The sequence below is a fragment of the Calonectris borealis genome, chromosome 8 (assembly GCF_964195595.1).
Source record: "Calonectris borealis chromosome 8, bCalBor7.hap1.2, whole genome shotgun sequence".
Lineage (NCBI taxonomy): Eukaryota > Metazoa > Chordata > Aves > Procellariiformes > Procellariidae > Calonectris > Calonectris borealis.
In genome coordinates, this window is record NC_134319.1 from 33,117,668 (window position 1) to 33,141,089 (window position 23,422).

Genomic DNA, 23,422 nt, shown 5'->3' on the forward strand with positions numbered 1-23,422 from the left:
AACAGTGGTGTCTCACCCCTGGTGTTATTTCTGTTGCCATCGGCTCCTCATCAGCCTTGTCTCTGATTAATGTGCTTTATTCTGTTAGACCTTCTGCTTAAGTGACTGACAAACTTTTGAGCAGTCACCAAGGGCTGTCAAGCAATTCTTCATGACCAGTATGAAAAACATTGTGCAAAAATGTAATAGTTAAATCAGGCCCATCAAGATTGCACCAAATAATGTTCAGGCTTCAGTCCATTAAGCAGCATTCAGAATCTGTCGCTATTCTGATCTTTTTTTTTTTTTTTCCATCATTCCTCTGCTTTTCCCTGGGCTGCTTCTAAATTATCCTGTTTCTGCCGTGGCAGCCACAGTACCTGGCTCTCGTTTGTAGAGAAAGCAGCAAAAAACTGCCTGTGATCGGAGAGCCACTGGTTGAGTGTTTATCTTCTGTGTTTTACCTCTGCCGATGGTGCATGCCATCCTGCTTTACATACTGAGCAAGCAGCCTCGCTTGCTTTTGCCAAGAGGCCTTAATGCTTCCTTGCACCATATCTCCAGTCCCCCCTGGAGCACTCTTCATCGATGCAGCCGCACATTTCTCTTCCCTCTTGTACCGGCGCAGCGGTCCTCTCCGACCTAATTGAGACTTTGCTCGTGTTCTTAGGAAATTAAATTACTGCACAGCCAAAGGTCACTGATGTCCACAAAGTCTTGCTCAAACAATGAAACTTTTATTCTCCATTTTGATAACGCTTCTTAAAATTTGGCATAAAATTTTTCAAAGGAGCTTCGTATATACAGGCTTCCCTAAAAGCTGACGTGTTTTTTTTAATGATGCTCGGATGAACCAGAGAAGGCCTTTGCCTCGCAGCGCTGTCAGCATCTGCGGGAATCGGGGAACCCACAGCCTATTTCTGACTTAATTGCAGACTTTGATCCTGGGTGAGTCACTCTGCCTTAGTTTCCTAATTATAAGACTTACCACACCGCTGGCGGTGATCGCGCCTGCTCCGCTGAAGGGCGCGTGCATCGAAGCAGCTCCAGCCTAGCAGCAGCGCAGAGCCCGGCGTGGGCTGGGAGACCTGCCCCGGCGCCGCAGGGAGCGCGGCGGGTGAGCTTTATACTGCTGCGGGCGTGCTGTTCTCCGTGCCTTGCTGGGCTGGTTCAAAGCCGTCTCGCTTTGTCTCCATGCCATGGTCACTGGGCAGTAGCTTCAGTTTGCTACCTGTGGTGTTTCCAAGGGGGGAGATGCGGGCGCTGCGTGCCAGCCTTTCCCCAGGGCTCCCCGGTGGAGCAGACTCTCCTCGGTTTCCCTATGGCGTTGCTTTCAAGGATTGTTCTTTAATTAACCTTTCGAGATGAGATGAGTAAGTTTCAGATCTGTCAGTTATCTTGGGAAGTATGAGTACATGTACTCCTTCACTTCATGCACTTAAGTGCAAAATCTCGGATCCTAATTAAAACTTAACTAAAACTTTCAGATGAAATGTCATTGATTCTTTCTTAAATCTATTTTTATGTAATTCAAGCTTTTACTTCCTCCTGAGCCAAAGTCAAGCTGTGCCAGCAGCCCTTGCCAGAACCCATCTTTTTTTTTTCTTTTTTTTTCCCTCTGCGTTGGTTTTCCTTTGCTTATGAAGAAGCAGGGACCTTTTTGCTAGAGCTGTCACCTTTCCAACTGCAGAGGTCCAGCTGGAACCTTCTTTCATGTGTGTCAAAGCCATAACGAGGGAGAGAAATTGTTCTCCGTAAATGCTTATTAGCATTTTGCATCAGGCTTACTCACTTTTCAACTCTTAGGTGATGTTTAGAAATAAGCACTAGCTTGTAGGCTAATAGTTTTGTTAGACTCTTGGAAAAAAAACCAAGCAAACAAAAAAGCCTCTCAGCAGGTACGTGAGGAAGCAAACCTTTGCTCTGCTTCTTTTGGTGCTGTGTTTTGGACAAAGGTAAATAGGCAGTTTAATAGTTTTTAAATAGCACTTATTTATAGTTTGTGGGGAAAACCATTTCTCACTTCTCATTTTACTTTAAAAATTGATCAATATTTAAAAGTAGAGAAAGCTTCAGGACACTTTTGGCCTAAGTGACCTGATAAACATGAGTTAGACACAGAGGTGCGTTTCAGAACCTTCCCTGAACTAAGTCCTTTTATTTCCCAAGTCAAGGATTTTATAACATACCTGTGCCATCCTGTGTTTCTGGCACCTCGGCAAGATTTAGCCAGCTTAATTTGAAACATGAATGTGGTCTTGAGATTGGAAAATACATTCTTCTATTTATTAGCATATAAGCAGATGATGCCCTTGCATATAGGGATGCCCTTGCATATAGGGATGCCGAAGAAATTATAGTAGTGGTGGTAGCTCATTGCAGCTAGGTGGGTAGAGATGTTTTATCTGTCTTGGGAGGGTCACTCCAGTTTTGTGGACTGGATAGTAGCAGGAGGAGATTGGTTTGTACTTCGTTTTCTGTTATGTGTCCTACGTGATGTTTTCCTCTTCCCTAAAGGGCACACCTTTTGTTTGGACCTGCTTTGCCATATTGCAGACTTTGAGATGTGCCTCATACAGCTGTGTTAAATAATTACATCTCAAGTAGCCCCTTTCCCAGTCATGGTTAGTGTTTCTCAGAAACAAGCTGTCGAAAGAGAAACCAAGGCTGAACCTGCTCCCAGGACGGCAAAAAGGTATTACTGCTGAACACAGAACCAATTTGATTATGTAGATTAAGCATGGCTCAATCTATCATAATCACTGTAAAGAAGCCATTTAATTTTGTACCTGTTTGCATGAGTATTCATTATTGCCGATAAGCAGGTTAGCCGGGGAAAGATTTCTCAAGCAGAAATGTCAAGGCTTTGATACCGGTAAGGAGATGCAGATAAGAGCAGGAGAATGCCATGCAAATTAGCTTAGGTAAAACTTTATTTGTTTTTTCCTTTTAGAGGGTTAAGGAGGGGAAATCCACTGAGAACGGCGCTGCAGACTTTAACCAAGTCATCTCGCTGCAGTGAGCGGGTGGGTGGTGGTACATGCTGGATGGATGCAGAGGTCTCCTGGCACCTGGGAGGAAGGCTCTCAGAGCGGTGGCATGGCAGTGCTATGAAATCATCTCCTCTGCCTGACGGGGGAGAGCAGAAACCCGTGTATGTGTCTTCTCACCTCATCGTCGCTCTTCAAAAGTCATTTTAATTTAGGGGAGTCTCAAAACAATCATCTAGCCACGAGTGAGCGAAGCAGGCTATGGGACTCGGGGCTTCAGGTTGCCTTTAGGTACCGTCACCTGATGGAAGTATCTTCATAATAAGTCTTGCATCTCTGAACTTCTCTTTGCTAATCTAAAAGGATGGAAATATTCCCTTCAAATAGGTTTTTGGTGCATCTCTTCAGAAAACAAGTTTATTTTTCCTTTCCTCTGAACATTCAGCTTTGTTTCTTAATGTCTGGCTTGAATTCTTTAAATAGAAACCTATAATTGTACCGCAATAAGCTGGTCACTTAATAGGGCTGTAATCTTGTTCACTGATGAAAAGTAGCCATCCTTTGTTTGCCAGTAGCCTAATAAATGGTACACAACGTACATAGGAGCTAGTCAGGGACTCTGATAATTTACAATCAGCAAATTGGCTCCCTTCACTGGAATTAATTTAGCCAATACAAATTATTTCGGGAAGTGATTCATTGCCATTTTAAAGCACTAATTAATTTGGATGACTTATGAACATTAAAAATGAAACCTCCTTTGTCATTCCCAAATAACCAAATGCTTATTCAGTGTCATTCTTAAGTAACTTGTATTGACTGTAACTCTGTACATCTCTTGTAACTTGAAATATGAATTCCAATGGGATTTTGGGGGGAAAACAAGTGTAATAAGACTTGATATTTTTTTGTTCCGCTTTGCTGCTGAAATTTTAAAGGCTCAAAATTGGTGAGAATTTTGACTTCCAGCTTCAACTTAGTGTTGTTCTATTTTTGCAGCATCCTCAACTAGTTGTTCAGATGTTGGTTAAGATATACCCAGGTGGTCATCTAAAGCATACGAGATAAATGCCTGCCTGGAGTGATCAGACCCAAGCTGTCCCTTGCCTGCCTCTGATACCAGCTGCGGGCACAGGTAGCAGCGTGAGTAGCTCCGGTATTTTCAGGGAGGGCGCCTGCTGTTTTCTGACTCATCCTTTCTTTCCTAGACCAGGGCTGGCACGTAGCATTCACGTGCAGCATCTTCCAAACCAGTATTCTTCCAGGTTATTCTCCGGTGCAGTACCACGCTCCTGCTTCATCCTGGAAATGCAGTGGTCTTCTTCTTCTCTTTCGTGATTGAAATGCACAGCAGTTTACGGGAGGCTGAGAATGAGCAGCCTTTAAGAAAAGCAAGGAGATGTGACTTTGATCAGGTTTATTCTATTGGTTTTTCTCCCCCTCCTGAAAATCTTCAAAGATTTTCCTCCCTCCTGTGGAAGCTGTCTAAGCCCCGTAGCATGCGTGCTGTGAAGCTCGCAGCTGTCTGTGTGATGGCTTCCCACTCCTCTTGACATGCCCTCTGCTCTCTGGCCATGGGCAATGCTTTAAACAAGAAGTTTTCTTTGGCTTTTATTACTTTGCTGCTTCACACTCTCCTTAGGTAGTAAATATATTTTATTTCTCTTCCATCCTACTTTTTTCATGTCTATTCCTCCCTTGTTTGAAAATCTCTAATCTTCGTTAAAAACAAGTGGAACCCAAAATATCAAAAGATACATCATGCATGCTTCATTTTTTTTCCCCCCCCAAAATCTTAGCATATGACGTATGCATACCAACACAGACTGTATATATTGTTTTATATGCTCCTTGAAAATTGTTTTCAAATGCAGAATAATTTCTACCTTCAAGATAAAAGATGTCACAAGTTCAGTACGTATGCTCCTTTGTGCTGAACATGCTCATATACTTTCATACCCATATCTCTTAAAGTGCTCATTTTGGGCTCTGGTTTTTTCTGTGGCTAAGGAGAATTAATTAAAAAATACTCGGGTGACTAACAATATTTTACTCCTCATCACAACTCTTGGAGTCCAACTGCAGAGAACTTTGTGGGAAAAAAAATCATACTCTATTATTAACAGTTCATGCATTATATTGGAATTTCAGTGTGTTGACACTTCAGCCCATGTGAAAGACCATCTTGATAATGTGATTATGCAAATGACAGGCTTTAGGAGAAAGTGTTTAATTTTGAGTCTTCTGCAGAAGAAGAAAAATACTGGTAAATGTTCTTTCGGTGTTGCCTTTCCCCGGTTGCAGGACACCCTCTGAGCTTCCTCCCGGTGAGGGCACTCACTTGCTGGACCGCAGCGCTGCCACAGTCGAGCGTGGGCAGGGGTGAAGGGAGCCGGGCGATTCCTTGATAACCCCGACCTCTGTCCGCTGTGCTCCTCCCATCTAGAGTGTCTGGGGGGAAAAAGGTGTGTTGCACACATTGATTTTGCTGTTTCGGGGCTCAAGGTGGCACGCCAGCGGGTGGCTGGCACATCAGCGCCTGTGTTAACTCTTCTTTTCCTAGATGCAGAGCAGCTGGCCGTGCCGCCGATGCGAACAGAGGGGATGAGTCTCTTGCTTTTGTTCAGCTCTGGAAGTTCAGGTCCCCTGTGGTACTGCAGCACTCTGATATCATTCTAGCTTCTATTTTAAGAATAGCTTCTCCAAGAAATGTAGGTGGCTCGGGTTTTTCTTCTTTGTTGGTTTTAAGTTTACATTTGCAAACTCAACTTCTCTCTCCTGCTGCAAGGTGAGGCTTTTTTTTTTCCCCTGCATAATCGCAGAAAATTGCCAAGGGGTTGATGTTTTTTTGAAGTGAAGGCAGATCAAAGTCGTGCATGTTTCTTGAATGAAGGCAGCGTTTACTCTTTCAGACTTTTACAGCTGATATTTGCTTACCAATGTGTCTCTTCTAATGCCAAGAGAAGTAGACAGTGTGCTCTGGATAGGACTGAGGTCCTCCTTATTAGAGTCATCTGTTTCCTAGAGCAAGTGAACGACATAGTGGTCGACATAACTCTGAGTGCTGTTGACATTACAGTTCCAGTAGCTGATCCCGATGGTGCAGCTGTACAGATAATGGATTGCAGTTCATTGCCGGTGCAAGCAGAGGTCCGAGCAGGCTCTTGTTGTTTCCTAGGCTTTAAAAAAATAAGAGCATCCCAATGCAATCACAAATTGTATTGCTATGATACACGCTATGAACTGGGGACGCAAATAAGTCTCTGTGCAGCTGTCATTAAACTTGTAAGTGGATGTTTCTCTCCTATTGGGACTCTGCTGCTTTAGTAACCATCAATTCTTTATTCGAGTATGAGTTTTATAACAGATGAACCCAAGTCAGGAATTCACCTGGAACCTGGACTTCATTCCTGACTCCATATCCCTACTTGAACCATAATGTTACAAGGTACGAGCTGAACTGCAGCAGTATGTATCATCTGGCCCTTTGTATAGGCTGTGTCCCAAACAGTACAACTAAATAGAAAATTATTTGTATTTGGGTGATACTTAGGGTCACCCTTATATTATATATTGGAGTGGAGAGAAAAAGAGCAGATTCGTATTCAGAGAGCATTTGCTTTTAGAATTAAGTAATTGTACAACTGTTTTCCCTTCGCACCCAATCTCTGCAGGGCTACTTGGTCTGAACTCTGATACATATCCTTCTGGGTTCTAGAGATGCTGATTAAATAATTGATTAGCCTGTTATAAGGTTTGGGTTTTTTTTTCCCAGATGATGCCTGGAAACCTGCTTATTGTGAGTTGTAAGCTCCTCTCTTCCCGTGCTTGTTCTTAGTGTTATGCCTTTGTCTCGCGGGTATTTCGCCCTCTATTGCCCTAGGGATCAGAGGTAGCAGGCGTGCTCTCTCTCTTCCCCCACAACTCTTAGCCTTTGGGTAGGAAGGCTCACCCCTAGTATTTTCTGGGGTTTTTATAATGTTTATTATGTGCAGGTACTGAGCCAGCATCTATTGCCTGATCTCAAGCTCCAGCCATAGCTGGTCTCCTCCAAGTCAGACCATCTCCTACGTGAGCAGCCTTTGCTATCCTTTCCACTGCTAAGTTCATGCTGGCTTTTTTTTTTTAAGTGCTATCTATCTGCTGAAGTCTCTGGTTGGCACAAAGTGCCAATGAGATGAGGTCTGAATGCTCAGAGCTCATCTCAGGAAGACAGGCAGTATTCGGCGTTTTATGAAGCAGATGAAGGGGGTCATTTCAGATAGGAGCTGCAGGGGTAAAGCTGCGTTTCTCAATACTTAGTCGGTGCTAAAGGAGGACTCTGGTTTCAGACCAGCAAGAGCAAAGCGGGAGAGAGTGAAGTAGGTTTTGAAAAGCCATTGGCATTGGGCTAACCACCGCCTTTGAAGTCGGCTTCAATGCAGCAGCAGAATTCCCACAACGGGGGTGTTTGAAACCCTTGCTGCTGGTGGTCTGCTGTCGCTGCTGTTTGAAGGTGGGTTTATAACCTCATTCCCTCTAACATGTGACGCTGCTTCAATTACAGTCCTCGCAATATTGTCTTTGGTTCCCCCCCGCCGCTCCCCCATTCCTCAGTGCATCTACTGATGGCAAGTCCTGCCAGACCACCACCATTCAGTAGTCACAGCTCATAAGCTGCATCAACCTTTCGCTCTAGCGCTCCTAATTAAGCAATTTTAATGGCAGGATTTAATGTTTTACAGATACTAAATGAAGTGGAAAAAATATGAACTGATTTTTTTCTTTCCAGCACAAGATTTTGATCAGATAATTTAACCTCTGGGTGAAATGGAAGTAGAAGCATTTATGCACAGGTGGTTTTCTCTGCAAAAGCTTTACTTTATGTAGGTCTCTGCATTAATACAGTTACTGCTTGGCTTTGGGCAACTGTTCTGAAGGTTTTCATATGCTTTCTGCCCTTCTGTTACCAGTAATAAAACCCCAAAGCATTTTGAAATCCAGTAACTTGTGACCAACTTAATGCCAATTGCGTTGCACATTGGTAGAGCAAGAATTAAGGCTTTTGTAACACTCCTTGTAAAAACAACTGCTCAGACTCGTTTTCCAACAGCAACACGGATTTGTATCCTTTTAACCTATTTAAATAAGACTTACTTTCCTTTTGGTGCTGATCTAATTCTAGCTAATGCTAGATGAGCTAGCTGTGTGCACGGTCGCTCCTTTGAAAGCAATCTCATGTCTGAATTGAAACTACCTGGATATGTAATTAGGATATGTAATTATTTTATATAGGATACACACAGAATTATAATAATTGGTCCTTTCTAAGGAAGGGAAAGCCAGTATGGCAGGAAAATTATGTTTAGTAATTTAATGAATACCTTTTAGACAGAAATGATACTGTTAAATTCGGGTTGAATGGAGTTGCATTCACCCTTGCATGAGGTGTTCTGAATTCTGCAAGGGAAGCGCTGCTTCAAACAATTACATCTCTTATATGTTATTGTATATCATAATCACTTCCAAAACTCTTATCTGGTTGGTAAAGCTGGAGAGAAGTGAGCTTTTTTGTGCAGTACTGGATTCTCTAGGTTTACTTTAGTATGTCTGAAGTGAATATTAAGTTAAGCAGAGAGGTATAGCTGGGGAGCTGGCAGATGAGAGAGTGCATTGTTGCCCATTTACTTACAATAATGAGAGATACTGGAAGGCAGATAAGCAATATTACATATACTGGGAAGAAAGATCGGTTCAGATCATTAAATTAAAAAAAAAAGTTCCTTTTACCTGTAATCTGCAGATAGCACATAAATTAACTAGGAGGAGGAGGAGGAGGAGAAGCTGCATCCCTCCTCACTACCTGCGGTGGGAGAGGCTCAGCATCCTAACCAAGTCTCCAAGTGTAAATCAGGCATACGTGATTTTTTTCTTCCTAGTTTCTAGGTTGATCAGTTGAGACCTCATTGCCTTTTTCTTCCAAGAAAGACCTTCTACAAGGCAGATTCCTCTGGCCAAGTTTCTTCCGACCACCAAATAATGGCAAGCCTGTCTAGCCCCGGGAGTATGTGCTTGGGGGAAGACTTGAGTCGTTTAGAGTGAAATATCCTTGATTAAAATAGGAGGTTAATAGTGCTTCTGTGTGTGCCTTGCTTCACAACTTGCATGTTAGCTCCAGCATTTGAAAAGATAAATTTGGGCCAGCAGGAGTATTAAAAAAAAAAAGGAGAGAAAATGAGCTGGAAGTGAAATACAAATGTTCTTATTTAGTACAAAAGGATTCATCTCACTCTCGGCTTTCTGTTTCCATTAGGTTCATGCTTGGCTTGACAATGCAAAAGAAGAAATTTAAATTGTTGCGAAATGCATGAAAATGTGAAGTAAAACAGGAGTTAGCAGGTTGTGAAACTTTTCCTCTAGTGTTATAGCAGGTAGCAGCCTGCACTGGGAACTTGTGAGTTTTCTTTGTTTCAAAACTTAAGAATATACGTATTTACCTTGCCAAAAGTAAGCAGAGATCCAAGCTGTGAAAAATCACTCTGCTGATGCTCAGATGTTTATATAAGAAAAATACTGCTTTAGAGATTTCTTTTAGGTAAATGTTTGGATAGATGTACGGTTACAGAGTGAAGGGATGCAATTTGGCCGCTGCTTTCCCAGTGTATCCTTGAATGCAAACTCAGACCCTCTCCGTGTCTCTCGGCCATCCTCTGCAGCCATCCCTCTTCTTCCCGTCGTAAGGCTCCTTGGTTTTCCCCCAAGAGCAGAGCTGTCTGAACATGCAGGTGTGGATAAGAACAGTCTCCTCCTCGTAAGCCCACCACAACCACTAAATCTTTGGCTTTTGCTCTTCATTGTGAACCTGGGAATTACCCATTCTGAAGTGGGGAGGGGAGCTGTGAAAACTCATTTTTGTACAGATTTTTGAATTTTCCATTGTTTTCCTTTGCAAGCAGGTTTGAGGTGGGTTTATGATGCGGATGAGTGGCTTCTCAGCCAGGCTGGGGCTTCTGTATTAATTTTGGATAACATATGAATATGGAATTTGAGCCCAGCTCACTACAAATCAAAGTTAATGAAGTAATGAATGTGATGCACGCCAAGCCCCATCGTCTCTGTCGCTCCTTATCCAGACAAACGCATACTGTGTATGTGCCGTGTGCCTGGTTTTTTTTTAGAGGCCATTTCTTTATACTATCATTTGTATCTTCCTCGGAAGCTATAGCTAGGGCAGTAGATGATCATGAACTCCTCACGGGAGCTTTTCTGTTGATGATTGTAGCGGTATGCTAAGTTTGCTGTGACAAGAAATAAGTGGCGTTGAGTCCTGGCAGAGGACAGTTGTTTTTATTTTCCTATATCCGCTGTACTGTGTCCTGTATTTCTCACCATCTCTGCTCCGAAACGTTTGAGGCATCGTCAGGCTGAGAGGAAAGCAGGGGGTACCTGTTGTGTGGTCCAGCTCCAGCATCGTGGTGTCTGTTGAGGAGTGAGTCAACAGCAGCATCTCTTCCGAAAGAATATCTAAAATTGAGGGAGGATGAAGCAGATTAGCTAAGAAAATCAAATACCAGAAGTGTGTGTTTGTCTTCCCTCACCCTTTGTCAGCGGAGCTCGGGTTTGTATTCTAATATTTATGTAGCTGAAGAATATTACAAAATCAGAGGTACTGTGTCGCAACACAAGGGGTTTTGTTCACTCCTATAATCCCAGTAGGAAAATGACATGATTTTTTTTCTTTATATACTTGAGTCTTTTTAAACTTCCTTTTTGCTATTAGTGTCATTGGTAGCTTAATGGATTTCTTGATTATTGAGCTCCTCTTTTTGATACAGTATTGTTAGTCTTTGCATGCATTCAAAATGACAGGGAGCATTAAAAACAGTCATTTCAATTTGAGATATCTAGAGATAATTTTTTTTATACCCACTGTGTGAAAATAACTTGAACAGTAGCAGAATTATCCATTGTAAGAGACATGATTTTACTTGTGAATTGGGTTTAAAGATAAAATCTTTCCTACTTCCTGGGACATGGATTTCCTATTCATTGCTCTGCTAAGATTAATCGGGAACAAGACTTTAATCCAGAGCAAAGATGATTGAATTGTCCTTAAACAGTGATGTAGAACATTACCCAGATCTCACTTTATTGAAAGCCTTTTTTGGTCTTGCAGTGCTGAGAAAGCACAAGCGTGAGAGAGCTGCTTGTGAGTACATCCTCTGAAGAAGGATGCTTTTTCCTCACTTGCTGGCTCATTAGAAAGTAAAATGCTTTCTAGTTTTTTTGGAATAAAGTTGTTAGGAGGTGTTGTGTGGAATGGGTTAAATCTGTGTAGTATATTAGCTAGAAATTATTTTGGTGTGCAGTAAGGCAAAGGGCTCACTCCACCTGCAAAAGCCTCTGAGGCTTAAAGGTCTGCCATTAACTGAGCCGCTGCTGGGTTTGTGGAGTGGAAATTAAGAAAATTAAGTACCTTAATGCAACTTTGTGTCCTTTTTGGGAACACAGAGAAGGACTCCGGCTACCTGAGCCTGTCGAGCAGTGTGTCTGGCAGAGCCGCAGCATCATCCGCTGCTCCTCTTGCTGCCACCAGCCCCGACTGCGCACTGCCAGGGCAGTGATGCCAACAACAAAAACGTGCTTTTAAGAATTAATGTCTCTTTTTTAATCTCCTGTTTTCCAGTGGGAAGTGTGTAGAGCCGTCAGGTTGTCCTAAATATCCAGTTACAGCCTAGAACGGGGTAAGGATGTCATCTGGTTTTCACCCTTTCGGAGTGCCAAGGAGAGAGCGTGGGGGGAAGCAACTAATTCAAGGATTTCCAGGCTGTGACGTATGAGCTTGACAGCTCCTCAATTAATTTCAGGACTCCTACCTGAGAGCAGGCTGTGATCGGTAACGTTTGGGAGCTGGCAATACTTCTTTCAGATGCATGTACTACATTTAAAATAAAAAAAGGAAGAAAAAGCAGCTTGCTGTTTAATGGCCTTGCTGTAGGGATGCTGGCAGGCAGCACACCCTTGGCAAGCTGTTCCCTGGAGTTTAGGAGTGTATTCAAGGCTGTTCCCTGGAGTTTAGGAGCATATTCAAGGCCAGGAGATTTAGGGACTTATTAATGGCACTACAGCTTCAGGCCCTGCTGTTAGCTGGCAGCCACCGAGCGAGTAAGAAAGGAGCCGTCGGTGCCATGTTTAAGGCCGTTGGGCATGCACGCGTGCCCTGTGCAGCATCTCTTTCTTCTGGCTAGAATGACTTTGACCTTCTGAGTTAAACTTTCCCACTTAATGGTATTTTCCTATTATTTGAATCCTCTTTTCTTTAGCTTATTTGCATGCGTTACATCACGTTTCATTTAGGATTTGATACGGTCAGAAGCCCGGGATAAAAGACAGTGTAATAAAAGGCTGTTCTAATCATGAAATTTTGTAGGACTGGAAGCTGCTGGAACCAGTCATGGGCAAAAGAAATATGTTTTGTCCACCGTTGCAGTCTTCCTAGATCAAAGTGGAGGTCTCTGTCTGCTTTAGGAGAGCCAACTAAACCGGATCGTTCCCCTCCATACACCTGTATTATCCCGTAATGTGCTGAGACAGCTCCTGCAGCGTCCTCAGCAGTGGCTCTGCTGCCCAGCTGCGATGTCCCACCACGTGGGGACAGCCCTTGGGCAGGGTTTTGTCTGCAGCATCCAGAGCTGAGTATAATTGCCAAGAGTTAATCCAGCTCAGTAGTTTAAAGCAAGACTTGTAATCATAGTTATTGGTTTTTGTAGTAAAATGCCCTTTTTTTATTTAAAGTCCTCGTTAGGTTTAGCAAACTGGCTGCAGAGGTGATTACGTTCTGGTTGGAGAGATGTGCGTGGGTGGAGCAGGGCCGCACTTCCTGAGGTTCCCCTTCCTTCTCAATTCTTCTTGCTGGTTCAAGAAACAGTCATTTGCTGTAAGCCAGGTTTGCAGCTTTGATTGAAAATGACTGTGCAAAACCCCATCAAAGCCGTGCATGTCCCAGAGTCATTTTTTAAAAAAAAAAATCTAAAAGGCACCTTGGAGTATGTGAGCTCCCCGGGATGCCAGGGGCCATCGCCTGTGGTTCGCTGGTGTCCCCAGGCAGGACCTAGTAAATCTTTCTCTGCCTAAAGAGCCCAGAAAAAAAGGGAGAAAGGATGAAATTGCTCTCTGAGGTTTGGGATGATTATTAAGTGCTGGCCCACTGCCTGATGACTGTCACTGGTTGGCAGAAGTGAGACAGATCTGGGAGGGAGCTGTATAGCTGGGAAGTTGTGCTTTTAATTGCTAATTAAAGTTACCATTTGCATTTGGGGTTTTCCTTTTTAAAAAATGACATCACATTACGCAAGAAACTGCTAGCACTGTTTGTTTATAGCACGACCGAACTGGCAACTTGCTCTTGCTGCTTTGCTGGTACATCTGTATTTCACCTATTGCGTACTTTTGCTTTCCCATCTGTTTTTTATGGCTTCTGTCCTGACAGCCCTTGTTCTTCTAGTCCTTGACTCCCCTCCCATGCAGACATATGATCCCGTAACGTTTTCCCTTTTGTCTTTATAAACAATAGGCAGGCAGTCTAATAGTGTAAGTCCAAAGTCAAGGGAGCTTTGCAGATTCAGCTTGACAGCTCCTCTCTCTGAATTATTTAAAGGCCATAAACAAAAGAAAGCCCATCTAGAGCTTCAGGTGACTTCTCATCTACTATTGTAAAGAATGCCTGATAGGCGAGTCCTGCTAATTTTGCGCATGTAAATCCATGGGATTTAGCAGAATAGCAATTGCAATTAGAATTCAGGGTCTACCTCCTGGTGTTCCTTAGGGGAGGGTAAGTTGCAGGGAGGTGAATGAGCAAGTTGAGGAGAGGGAAAGTGGAAGGTGAATGAAAGAATAGGGAATTTCTCTCTAGTTGTAAGAATTGTGTGTCGAGTTTGGATTTTTTTTTTTTCCCCTCCTCTCACAATCAATTAACTTGTCTAAAGACATCTTGTGTTTTTCTTCTGACTTTAATCTCAGTTCTTGGTGGGGTGGTTTGTTTGTTTTGGGTTTTTTTTTTAATATCCTTTGTTTTTAAATCTGAAATGCTTTTCAACAGCTGAATGACCCAGTGATTTCTGATTTCTCAGGTGCATTTTTGTTGCTGGTTTCATTCGTCCTTCTGGATTCGGGAGTGTTTTAGATGGATGAGATCAGGGAAGCAGGCAGCAGAGCACAATTGAGTCCTTCAGATGATGCAAAGTTCATTATTATCTTTTGAATAGTTCATTCTGCAGAACAAAGCAGAGAAGATGTCATGCTTTGCATTTATTGTACTAAAGCTATAAAGCTGTACTCTCATCATTCTTAATACCTAAGGCATAGCTGTCTTCTCTTCCCACTCCCTTCTCCTCCCAGATAAATACAATGGAGAAAGCATCAGTAGTAGGATATTAGAGAAGCAACCTCATATGTATCATCTGCACTCTGTATGGTTTTGTTAATGAAGTTCTTCACCTTTTATGTACAGTCAGATCTTATTAAAATTCAATTTACTGTACTGCCTTTTTCAATACCAGCCATACAATTTGGTAATCAAAGCTGATATTTTGCAGTGTGGCCTTACTTTGAAAACGGACCTGCAAAAATGGCTTGTGGGCTTCAGTGTATCTTCTTTCAGGGATTCCAGCATCTCTTTCAGTTTACAAATGAAAGATCGCTCTCTTCCCGACAGCCTTGCAGACATGACCCAGCTCAAAGTCCAGTTCAGCTCCCTTTTGCCGTAACGATAAGGATTTACAGAGACCACGCTGCCCCTGAGCACCCCCGACCCCGTTCTTGGCTGTAGGTGAAGAGGAGATGGTTCTGCTGGCTGGGGGAGGATGCCCAGCTCCGCTGCCCCATCCTTCCCTGTGCCTGCCCTGTACCACAAGAACAGAAGACAGTAAACTTTTTTAACACAACCTTACGTCTTGAATATGTGCAGGGGGAAGACTTAAGTATAACTGGAATCTTATCTAGTTACTACTCAAGAGTAAACTAGTGCTTGTGACATTAAACACAGTTTTGGATGTCATCAGAACCTGCTGCCTGCAGGTGTAGGCTCTAGCCATTTTTCGTTGCCAATCTCAAGTTTATCAACATTTCTTCTCCTTAATAATTTTCCTGCATGCCCTGGCTAGTGAAAATATTTGCCCACTGCACTCAGGGCATTTTTGAAACAGTATTCTAAGGAGAGAAAGCTTCCTATTTCTCAAGACTAGAGAAGGCCACGTGGTTTGGTACAGCTTGCCCAGCCTTGTCTGCATTGCGGGAGGTTTCAGGTACATAGTGCTGCGCTTGATCCTGTTATAACATTAGCTGAATTGGATATTGAAGGAGAGCAGCAGGTTGTGAATTTTTTCAAGACTAATTGAAACTTTTGTTTTACCTTAATTAAACTTCCATTCCTTAAATCAAAGTCCTCTTTCCCGGATAGGTGTGTGTTATAAATAGCATTAGTATAGGTATAATTTCATGAAGCTTATACGCATGCTAATGTTAATGTTTGTGCCTTGATTTTTTCTGCAAGAAACAATTTGTCCCTTCTTTTATCTCACCAGGTCCAGGTGATTTCACTTCTGTGGCACACGTATACGTGTCACATAGAAAATACAAGAAATATATATATTTCCCGCAGTGGCTCGTGCAGCTACAAGCTGGGCCGCCTTGCAGGCAGGTACCCTTCCCTCTTCTGTTCTCACCACCAAGCAGCTGCGCCCCTTTGGGTGGCAGCAGCCTCCAGGGATGAGATATTTTTGCTCTCCCGCTGTGCCTCACTTCCCCTCCCTTTGATGTAGCTCTGCTTGCCACGCAGATGCGTAATCCCGCACCCTCCCTGCCTGCAGCCTCGGCTGGAGATGCAGCGTCTTATGCGTGCTGTCGCTTCCCCCCCCGCCATGAACAGCATCCTCAGTGCTGACACTTAGACCCACGACTCTGTTCCTGTTGCTATTAAATATACTATTTCTGGGTTAAAGAGAAATGAAGGCTTTGATTTCCATGGCTGCCAGATTTCTGGCCCATCCAGTAACGCAATTAGAAGGCTTGCAGATGCAGTGAAATCATCATCCTTATTTTCCAGCTGGCATGAGCAAAACATTCAGAATAATTAATGTATTTCACAGATATGGAGCACTCGAGTCCCCCTGCAACATTATTCTAAGACCTGTTAACGAAATGGTCAGGATTTTATGTCCAGGACTTTCAAAGTTGCTTGGTTTGTGATACTGTAGTATCGGGATTTGGTTTGCTGGTGGGATCCCACTTAAAAACAGATGGGTATGTTCAAGGGATGTTATTACAGTTAAAGCATATGAATTAAATGTCAGAATTCAGGTTGCTTTAACGTGACCCTCTTTTGCATCTCTGTATCAGGCCAGTCTTAGAGGTGGAGGTGATTTCATTAGGACGGTGCAAAGAAGCTACAATCAGCAGGAGATCCAATTTACTGGGTATTGTCCAAGCAGACAGCAAGTGACAGCTTCCTGCCCCAAAGAGTTGACAGCCAAACAGTATAAAACGAACAGTAGCAGAGTATGAATCCACTATCAGTTTTAAATAAAATTGATTTCCTCAGTCCATCAACCATTTCCTGAGTTCCTGCCAAAGTGTTCCCCTCTTGCTGACCCAGCCAGCCTGACTCGGCTTGGCTCCCTTCATCATTCCCGACATCTCCTATGACTAACCCGGTCTCCTGTATCGATTGCCACCATCTCTGGTTGTAATGCATTAATTGTTCTTCCACTTTTGCTTTGAGGGGATGGTGTCATGTGGGGGTTTAGTAAGGTTTTTCTTTCCAGCCTGTCCCACTAGCACTGGCCAGCACGTGTTCCCACCAGTTACACGGCTGCAAGACCTCTTTCTCCAGAGGTTAGTTCGGGGCTTTATCCACCCTGTCTTAAGCCTATGGTAGCTTTAATACCTTAATATTAGTCAAGCCTTTCTCTCTCTTTCTTTAATTAGATGAATTCTGTGTTATTTAATCTTCTGCACACCCTGTCTCAGACTGGGAGCTGTGCAGTAAGTGGTGACTTTACTCTCATGTAAGCAACACTTTGTACGTCATTCTGCTTGGAGGAGGAAGGCTCTGCGTCTTGCCATCATGAGACAGACTTCATATCGATACTTGGGTCCCTTCATCAGAGATCCGGTTGCCAAAGACGTTGAGGAGATGAGCTCCTCCTGGTTTCAGTGAGAACTTCTGAAAATCCATCCAGCTTTGCTGAGAGGCACACACTTGGGTTAAAGGGACTGACAGTAGGCATCATGTGGGTCTGAAACATTTCATCATATGATAATTGGGAAACCTAAAGCATTTCCACAGCATGTAATTTGCATACAGAGCCGAATTCATGATTTTTGGAAAAAACAAGGCTGGACTTGCCCCCGTATGGGCTGTTGGACTGAATTCTAGATGGCTGCCAGGTACTATCAAAAAAACCATCCCTAATACTTTGGGCAAATCAATTTGGCTGTCAGCTATAGCCTTAGTCCCAGGAACCAGTGCTTTTCTGTACCAAATGGGGGAAGCAAATGAAACTGGTGGATCTAGAACTGTACGTTGAGGGCACGTCCTCAAACAGAGCTGCCACAGTTGTGCGGGTGCCACCATTGTCTGGGACCACTGTGAGGGTCATCTCCTGGCTGTGGGAAGGGAGGAGGAGATGGCAGGACGGGCTCTGCATGGTCTGAAAGGCTGGTTAAACTAAGAGTTTGTAGAAGAGTGAGGATATTGGGACACCTGATATTTTCCAAGATTCATAACTGTTCAGTGTTGTGAGCAGAGTCAATGTCATTCAGGAATTTCTTGCTCCTCTCCCGTGCTCCTGACATGGGAGCCTGGTGTGAAACTCCCCAAGGGTTGGATGAGTTGTTGGAGCACTTGGGAGATACCAGACACTGATGATGAAGGTCTAGGACCTATGACTTCTAGGTAAGTGTCCTGCATCCCATGAGCTTAGATGTGTGCATAGGTGTGAACTGTGGGGTGGGAAGGGTCATTAAATGTTTTTCAAAACCCTTGGCTGGGCATCATGTTGGACCTGGTGCGTTCAGCCTCACCTGGCAGGCTGTTGCAGTTTAGGGTTGATTTCTAGCACGCTTGGTAGCAGTGGTTTGTGCCCCTAGTCTGTTTGGGAGAGGAACACAGCTGGAACAGATTTCTCATCAGCAAATAAGTAAATACTGCAGTTCAGAAAAGGAATGCTTATTAGGAGAGTTAAATCTCAGTGGTATTTCTCCCTGCTTTTTCTCTACAGTGCCTCATTGTGAACATCTGGATTAACCTTGGGCAAATCCACCGAGCGTGTTGCCTCGGTTTCCCCACATGTCAAAGTAGGATAATACTTAGCTACCTCACCAGGGCATTTGTTACACTTAATTAATGTTGTAATGTGTCTTTGGTTCCTCTGATAAAATGTGCTGTGCGAATGCTAAGTTGTTTTTACTGATTGGATTGTTAATTAAATGTGCACATATAAATGATTTATTGGCATTAGAGAACTAAGACTTAATAATTTAAAATATTAACGTCAAGGTGGTTGGGTCAATTTTAAGCCTGTATCATTCAGCTATTTAGAGACTGAAACTAATGGCACTGGGAGAGGAAGGGAAGCAGGAGCTGGACCAGCTAACGGCTTATTTCGTGGTATTGCTATGTGGGGACTGATTTAATAACAGGATCCAAACTCCAGTGCCTGGCCCAGGGAAGCCACTGGCAGCATCAACTGTGCGCTGAGCTTCACAGAGCACAGGAGATGTGTCACCTAGCAGTGATCCCTCTTGGCCCAACTTGGAAACCTTCGGAGGAGCGTGTTCCAGTTCAGCACAGCAGCTGCCGTGCGGTATTAGCTCTTGTGTATCAGGAAAAAGCATGGAAGAAAGGATATCTGGGGCGTGTGTGCAGCCGGAAGGCTGCTGACGTGGACCACCTTCTCCTGTTGAAAGCTGCTGGCCCAGCAGCAGTTTGTTCCCACAAAATAACGTGGTGTTTCAGTCTATAACCATAAGGTTTCTGCCTCCTTATATTCTTCTATCCTCTGGTTTTTATCTAGGCAGATGTTTCTGAGGTGGATGTGGGAACGAGCTGTAGCTGACAGCCCAGGCAGGGATCAGAGGAACAGATATGTCATCCTAGTGCAGTAATGAGTTCAGGGACCTAGAGGTACAGAGCTAAGAAGAGAATGCCTGTGGGACCAGATACAGTTGGTTGATTGGATACTGGGACCAGAGAGGAAGGTTAACCATCATCTATTCCCTTTCTGAACCCAAGGAAAATGTGCACGTTGGCGTTGGTGCTAGCGTGTTGGAGGCAAAAGGGTTGGAAAGAAAAGGAAACTGTTCTGTAAGCAGGATTTTCAAAGGTGGATTCATAAGGGGAGGGAGAAAGAGATGGGAGGATGTACAGGACTCTGTGGAAGAGGCAGTTGAAACTGGAGAACAAAGTGCTGAAAGTAGGGTTTTGATGAGAGATGCCATGCAAGGGACAATGATCTCACAAATACAGAAGCCCCGAAGGATATGGGACAGATGGTCTGGGAAAGATGAAAGCGTTCTTGCACAAACGAGGGAATTGCTGATTCAAGTGTGAAGAAGACTTGAAAGAGGGAACTGAGCAACTGAGGAGTGTTGGATACAGCTGAGCTGGAAGAGAAAGCACTGACTTGGCAAAAAGGAGAAGGAGGAAGAATAGAGAAGGTAAGAGAGGTGGGAGAAACACATCATGAGTGTGAAAGAGGCATAAGAGAACCAAGTAAACCTGAAGCAGGCTTAAACAAATTGGAGTTTGCCCTTCACAATAGGGCAAGGAGTGTGTTGTAAATTAAAGAGAACTGAGGAGCTGGGAGGCACGGGAAGGGGTGTCTTTTAGCATCTCTCAGGAGTTTCCCACCATCATCCCTTCCTTTCCTTCCCAGTGCAGCAACTGGGAGTGGTGGTCCTCGCAGTGCTTCAGGCCTGGGCTGTGTAGCAGCCGTGGTAGGCTGTGCTTGTAGGGTGGACTGCTCGTCTGTCTCATGCGGGGCAGCTTGGACTGAAAAGGCTTTTCACGTTCTCCTGATTGCTGCTTACGGCTCCGATCCCTGATGGTTTGCCGTTGGTCTGCACAAAATCAAAATCTAAAACTACCAGATTTAGGTCACATTTCTGAATACTCATGGAGATTGGTGGCCTTTTCTTCAGATCGCACGTTTTGTCTCTGATGAGGGTTTGGAAGGGAGGCATAAGCAATAGCAATAGCGATAGTAATGATAGCACCCTGGGGCTTGGTTTTGCCACATACAGCACTGATGGGCAGGGCAGCGTGACCTTGGCTGGGGAGAGATTAAATTCATCACCTCCAGCATGATGTAATGACTGATTGCAACAAACACTAGAAGAGAAAGGAGGAAAATGTATCGGCAGTAGGAATGCAGGTCTTGGACTGTGCAGTTGTCAAGCCACGTACGGCATTGCATTATGTAGAATTGCCAAACAAATATTTGGGAGCTTTAAGTATTAAGAGAATAGATGCTAAAAGCTGTTTTCACTAAACTAATGCCTAGCCATTTCCTGTGGTTTTGCAATATTAATGCTAATGTGTTGCATGTTTATGTATACATTTTTTTGTAGGCTTATTGCAAGCTATATTTATATACTGCTGCTGCTTTGTTCAAGGCCTTGAGCATATTGTTTATGGGGAGCGTCTGAAATCCCAGGATATACAACCATAGGGACAAGTAGCTTTAGAGACCTTGTCGCGGATAGATGGGCAGTGGAGCTCAATATTCCCACATTCAGAGGAGGAGAAAACTTGCACTTTGGGGAAGGAGGGTTAATGCCAACATAATGTGGTTTTAACATATGTCTCCCTATCTTGCCTGATGGGGAGTGTGCAACAGCTGTTAGAGCTGTGTACTTCGCTTTGCAGTAGATGCAGAATAATAAGCGTCTGACGAGTTATTCTCATCTTGAGTTCTAAATAAATTAGGCGCTCATCAAAACCAGTTTTGTTCTAGAACAACTAAATTACAGAGGCGGTCGCCTGTAATATATCGACAGTTCCTGGGGTTAGCTTCGCTGGCTGGCTCTCCTGCCTTTGCAGAGCTTTCTTTGCCCTCTTCCCATCAGTCTCGCTGGCCTCCGTTTCCGTCTTGAATTCAGAAGAGGGCGTAGAAACGAGCAAATCTCTGCCTGTCCATGTGCAGCACCCTACACGTCCGTACTTCTATTTTCTTCTAGCCTGGTCTTCAGTTGCCTTGTTGATCTTGTTTTCTTGAGAGCTACATGCTGAAAAGAAAGGTCATGCTAAGAAAAAGTGATTTCTCACTTGGCTGAGAGATAGCTTATTACTTATTTGAGTGTGTCATTGGAGCAAGCCTTGGGCTGCTTTCCTCTGAGCACCCATGTGCTGTGAATGCAGAGACCTGGGTGTATATGATAGCAAATAAGCTTCCAGTTATACAGTTCTTGTGCGGAGGTTGGTCTGAATAGAAGTAGAAAAATGCATTAAGTGTAAAATCCAAAAATGAGAAGACTGCTTCTTCAGGGTGCAGGAAAGAGGGATATATTCATGTATTGAGAGTCGCGGTTAGAAAATAACAGATGTGGAAGTGTCAGAAAACTTGATAAAAGCATCCCTGGTACAGAGGTTAAAGTCTGGAATTGCAGAAAAACGAGGGGAGGGATTCAAGGAGATGTTGAGTTTCTACCTGTGCACGTTTCCTAGCGAGACGTGCTTCATTTTGTGCAGAAGCCGCAAACTCTGTGTGATGTAGGATAATGAAAACACTAATTTAGTTGAAAGCTTTTTTTCCCCTTTATACTGTGTCCATGCATTCCTATGTGAGAAGAAACTATACGTGTGTGCATATGATTGCGGGCAAGTCTTCCTATAGAAAGCAAGCCAAAGGAGTGCCGTCATCTGTAAATCTGTGGGTTAATATGTTAAGAAAATATCTTCATTATGCTGTGCGGGTGTAATTGTGTAGCATTTATAAACTTAAAAACCCGAAAGATTGTGTATTTGCAGCTGCAGCTAGAAAGAAGCACAGACGAGACCTGTTTCAGATATATTGAGTTGTTGCTTTTTTTTTGGCCCAGATAAGCCTAAGGAGGCTTTATCTCTGTGTATACAAAGGAATTACCTTCAGAATGAGATAAAAATGTAGTTTCTAAGGATTAAAAGACACAGTTTAGGCATGTGTGTTTTGTTCCAGGTTTAAAACCAAAGGAGTTGGGTGTTGCTGCTCCTGAAATGTCTTGGTATGACATCTTTTGTGTGTAAGACCTTGTTCTTTAAAGAAGTACATGGTTTAAAGGAGTAATTAATTTCTGGTTGGGCCTGATGTTCACAGTATAGATAATATTCCCTTAAAATTGTTCAGAAGGGATTAATGTTAGGTGAGTATAATGATATATAAAGGAAATTCTGGCACACAGGGAGATAGTGGGTTGTGCACCACTCTTTAAGCATCCCACCGTGCACCCCTTCATCGATAACGATTGTATCGCAACAAAGGAAAAAAAGAAAATACAATTCCGCATGCAACACATTATCCTACTGGGAGGAGATCTAATCTAGCAGTTTAGCTTTTAAAAACCTCTTGATTTTTGCACGCTGGAGGTTCATCATGTTTCCTAGGTTAGAATTTGTAATTTTCTTTCAAAAATAAAAGCTGACTTGAGTCATCCAACAAGAAAATAACTGGATCCCCGGGGGATTTAGAGTGAAAAACCATTAGAATCTGCTAATTACAAGATGAAGAGCAGTCAAGCAGTGGTGGTCTGTTGGGGAACCGCTTTCACACATCTTGATACATGAAAAAGCTTTGTGCGCGATGTCAATGGGAAAAGTTTTGATGAAGTGTGTTTTGCAGATGGTCTGCAGCTTCGGTCCTAAAAGCCAGCACCTGAGTAATAGTTGCCATCTTCAGTCAGGACCAAGTAGCTTTGCTTCAAGAAAGGGCTTTCTGTACAAACAGCACTAGATTTAGTTCAACTATATACTTTTATTCTGCCTATAAATAACATAAGACAATGGCGATTTAAGTACAAGCTTTCTCACCCAGTATATTTTCCCATTGTATCAACTTTGCTTAATTAGGCTCCAGTTCCTTTGAGTAAGTGTTCAGGGTTACTTGGCAGTGAGTCTGTCTGCTTGAAAGAGAATTGCTGACGAACCAGCCATTCGTTAGCAAAAACGTCTGCTGGGGTGGGAAGGTGAGAAGTTGTTAATTTAAAATAAGATCTTTAAGAATCCTAACTGTGAATCCGTAGAACAAACCTAGCTGAAAATCCAGAAAATTCACGCTTACCTCAATGATGACTGTGCTGGAAGTTTGAGGCGAATGTGCTTTATTTGCGCAGAAAAGGGGGGATAACAGGCACAAACTTCATGGCCTGTAATTATTTGTAATACCGTGAAAGTCCCAAATAGGATTTCCAGTCCATCGCATGAACATGTGCACACACAATTT

The 23,422-nt window shown here is 43.3% G+C and overlaps 1 protein-coding gene and 1 non-coding gene across 12 annotated transcripts in view; both read left to right on the top strand.

Annotated features, from left to right (window-relative positions):
- The window catches only part of COP1 (COP1 E3 ubiquitin ligase), a 132,108-nt gene that overhangs the window by 99,379 nt on the left and 9,307 nt on the right, over nucleotides 1–23,422 (top strand). For 4 of the 11 annotated variants that reach the window (XM_075156883.1, XM_075156879.1, XM_075156884.1 and 1 more), the window contains one exon: nucleotides 18,227–18,404. The exons of 1 other annotated variant lie outside the window; for it this stretch is intronic. In XM_075156883.1, coding sequence (XP_075012984.1) covers nucleotides 18,227–18,352 — 126 coding nt within the window. In that variant the 3' untranslated portion in view covers nucleotides 18,353–18,404. Of the gene's footprint in view, nucleotides 1–836; nucleotides 991–3,968; nucleotides 4,105–5,273; nucleotides 5,435–5,532; nucleotides 5,681–14,661; nucleotides 15,502–16,931; nucleotides 17,012–18,226; nucleotides 18,405–19,473; nucleotides 19,665–23,422 lie in introns of those variants that run through there. 6 more of the 11 variants (XR_012674569.1, XR_012674570.1, XR_012674568.1 and 3 more) reach the window with 6 other exon arrangements.
- On the top strand, nucleotides 12,380–12,514 carry LOC142085323 (small Cajal body-specific RNA 3). The gene has a single exon (XR_012674625.1).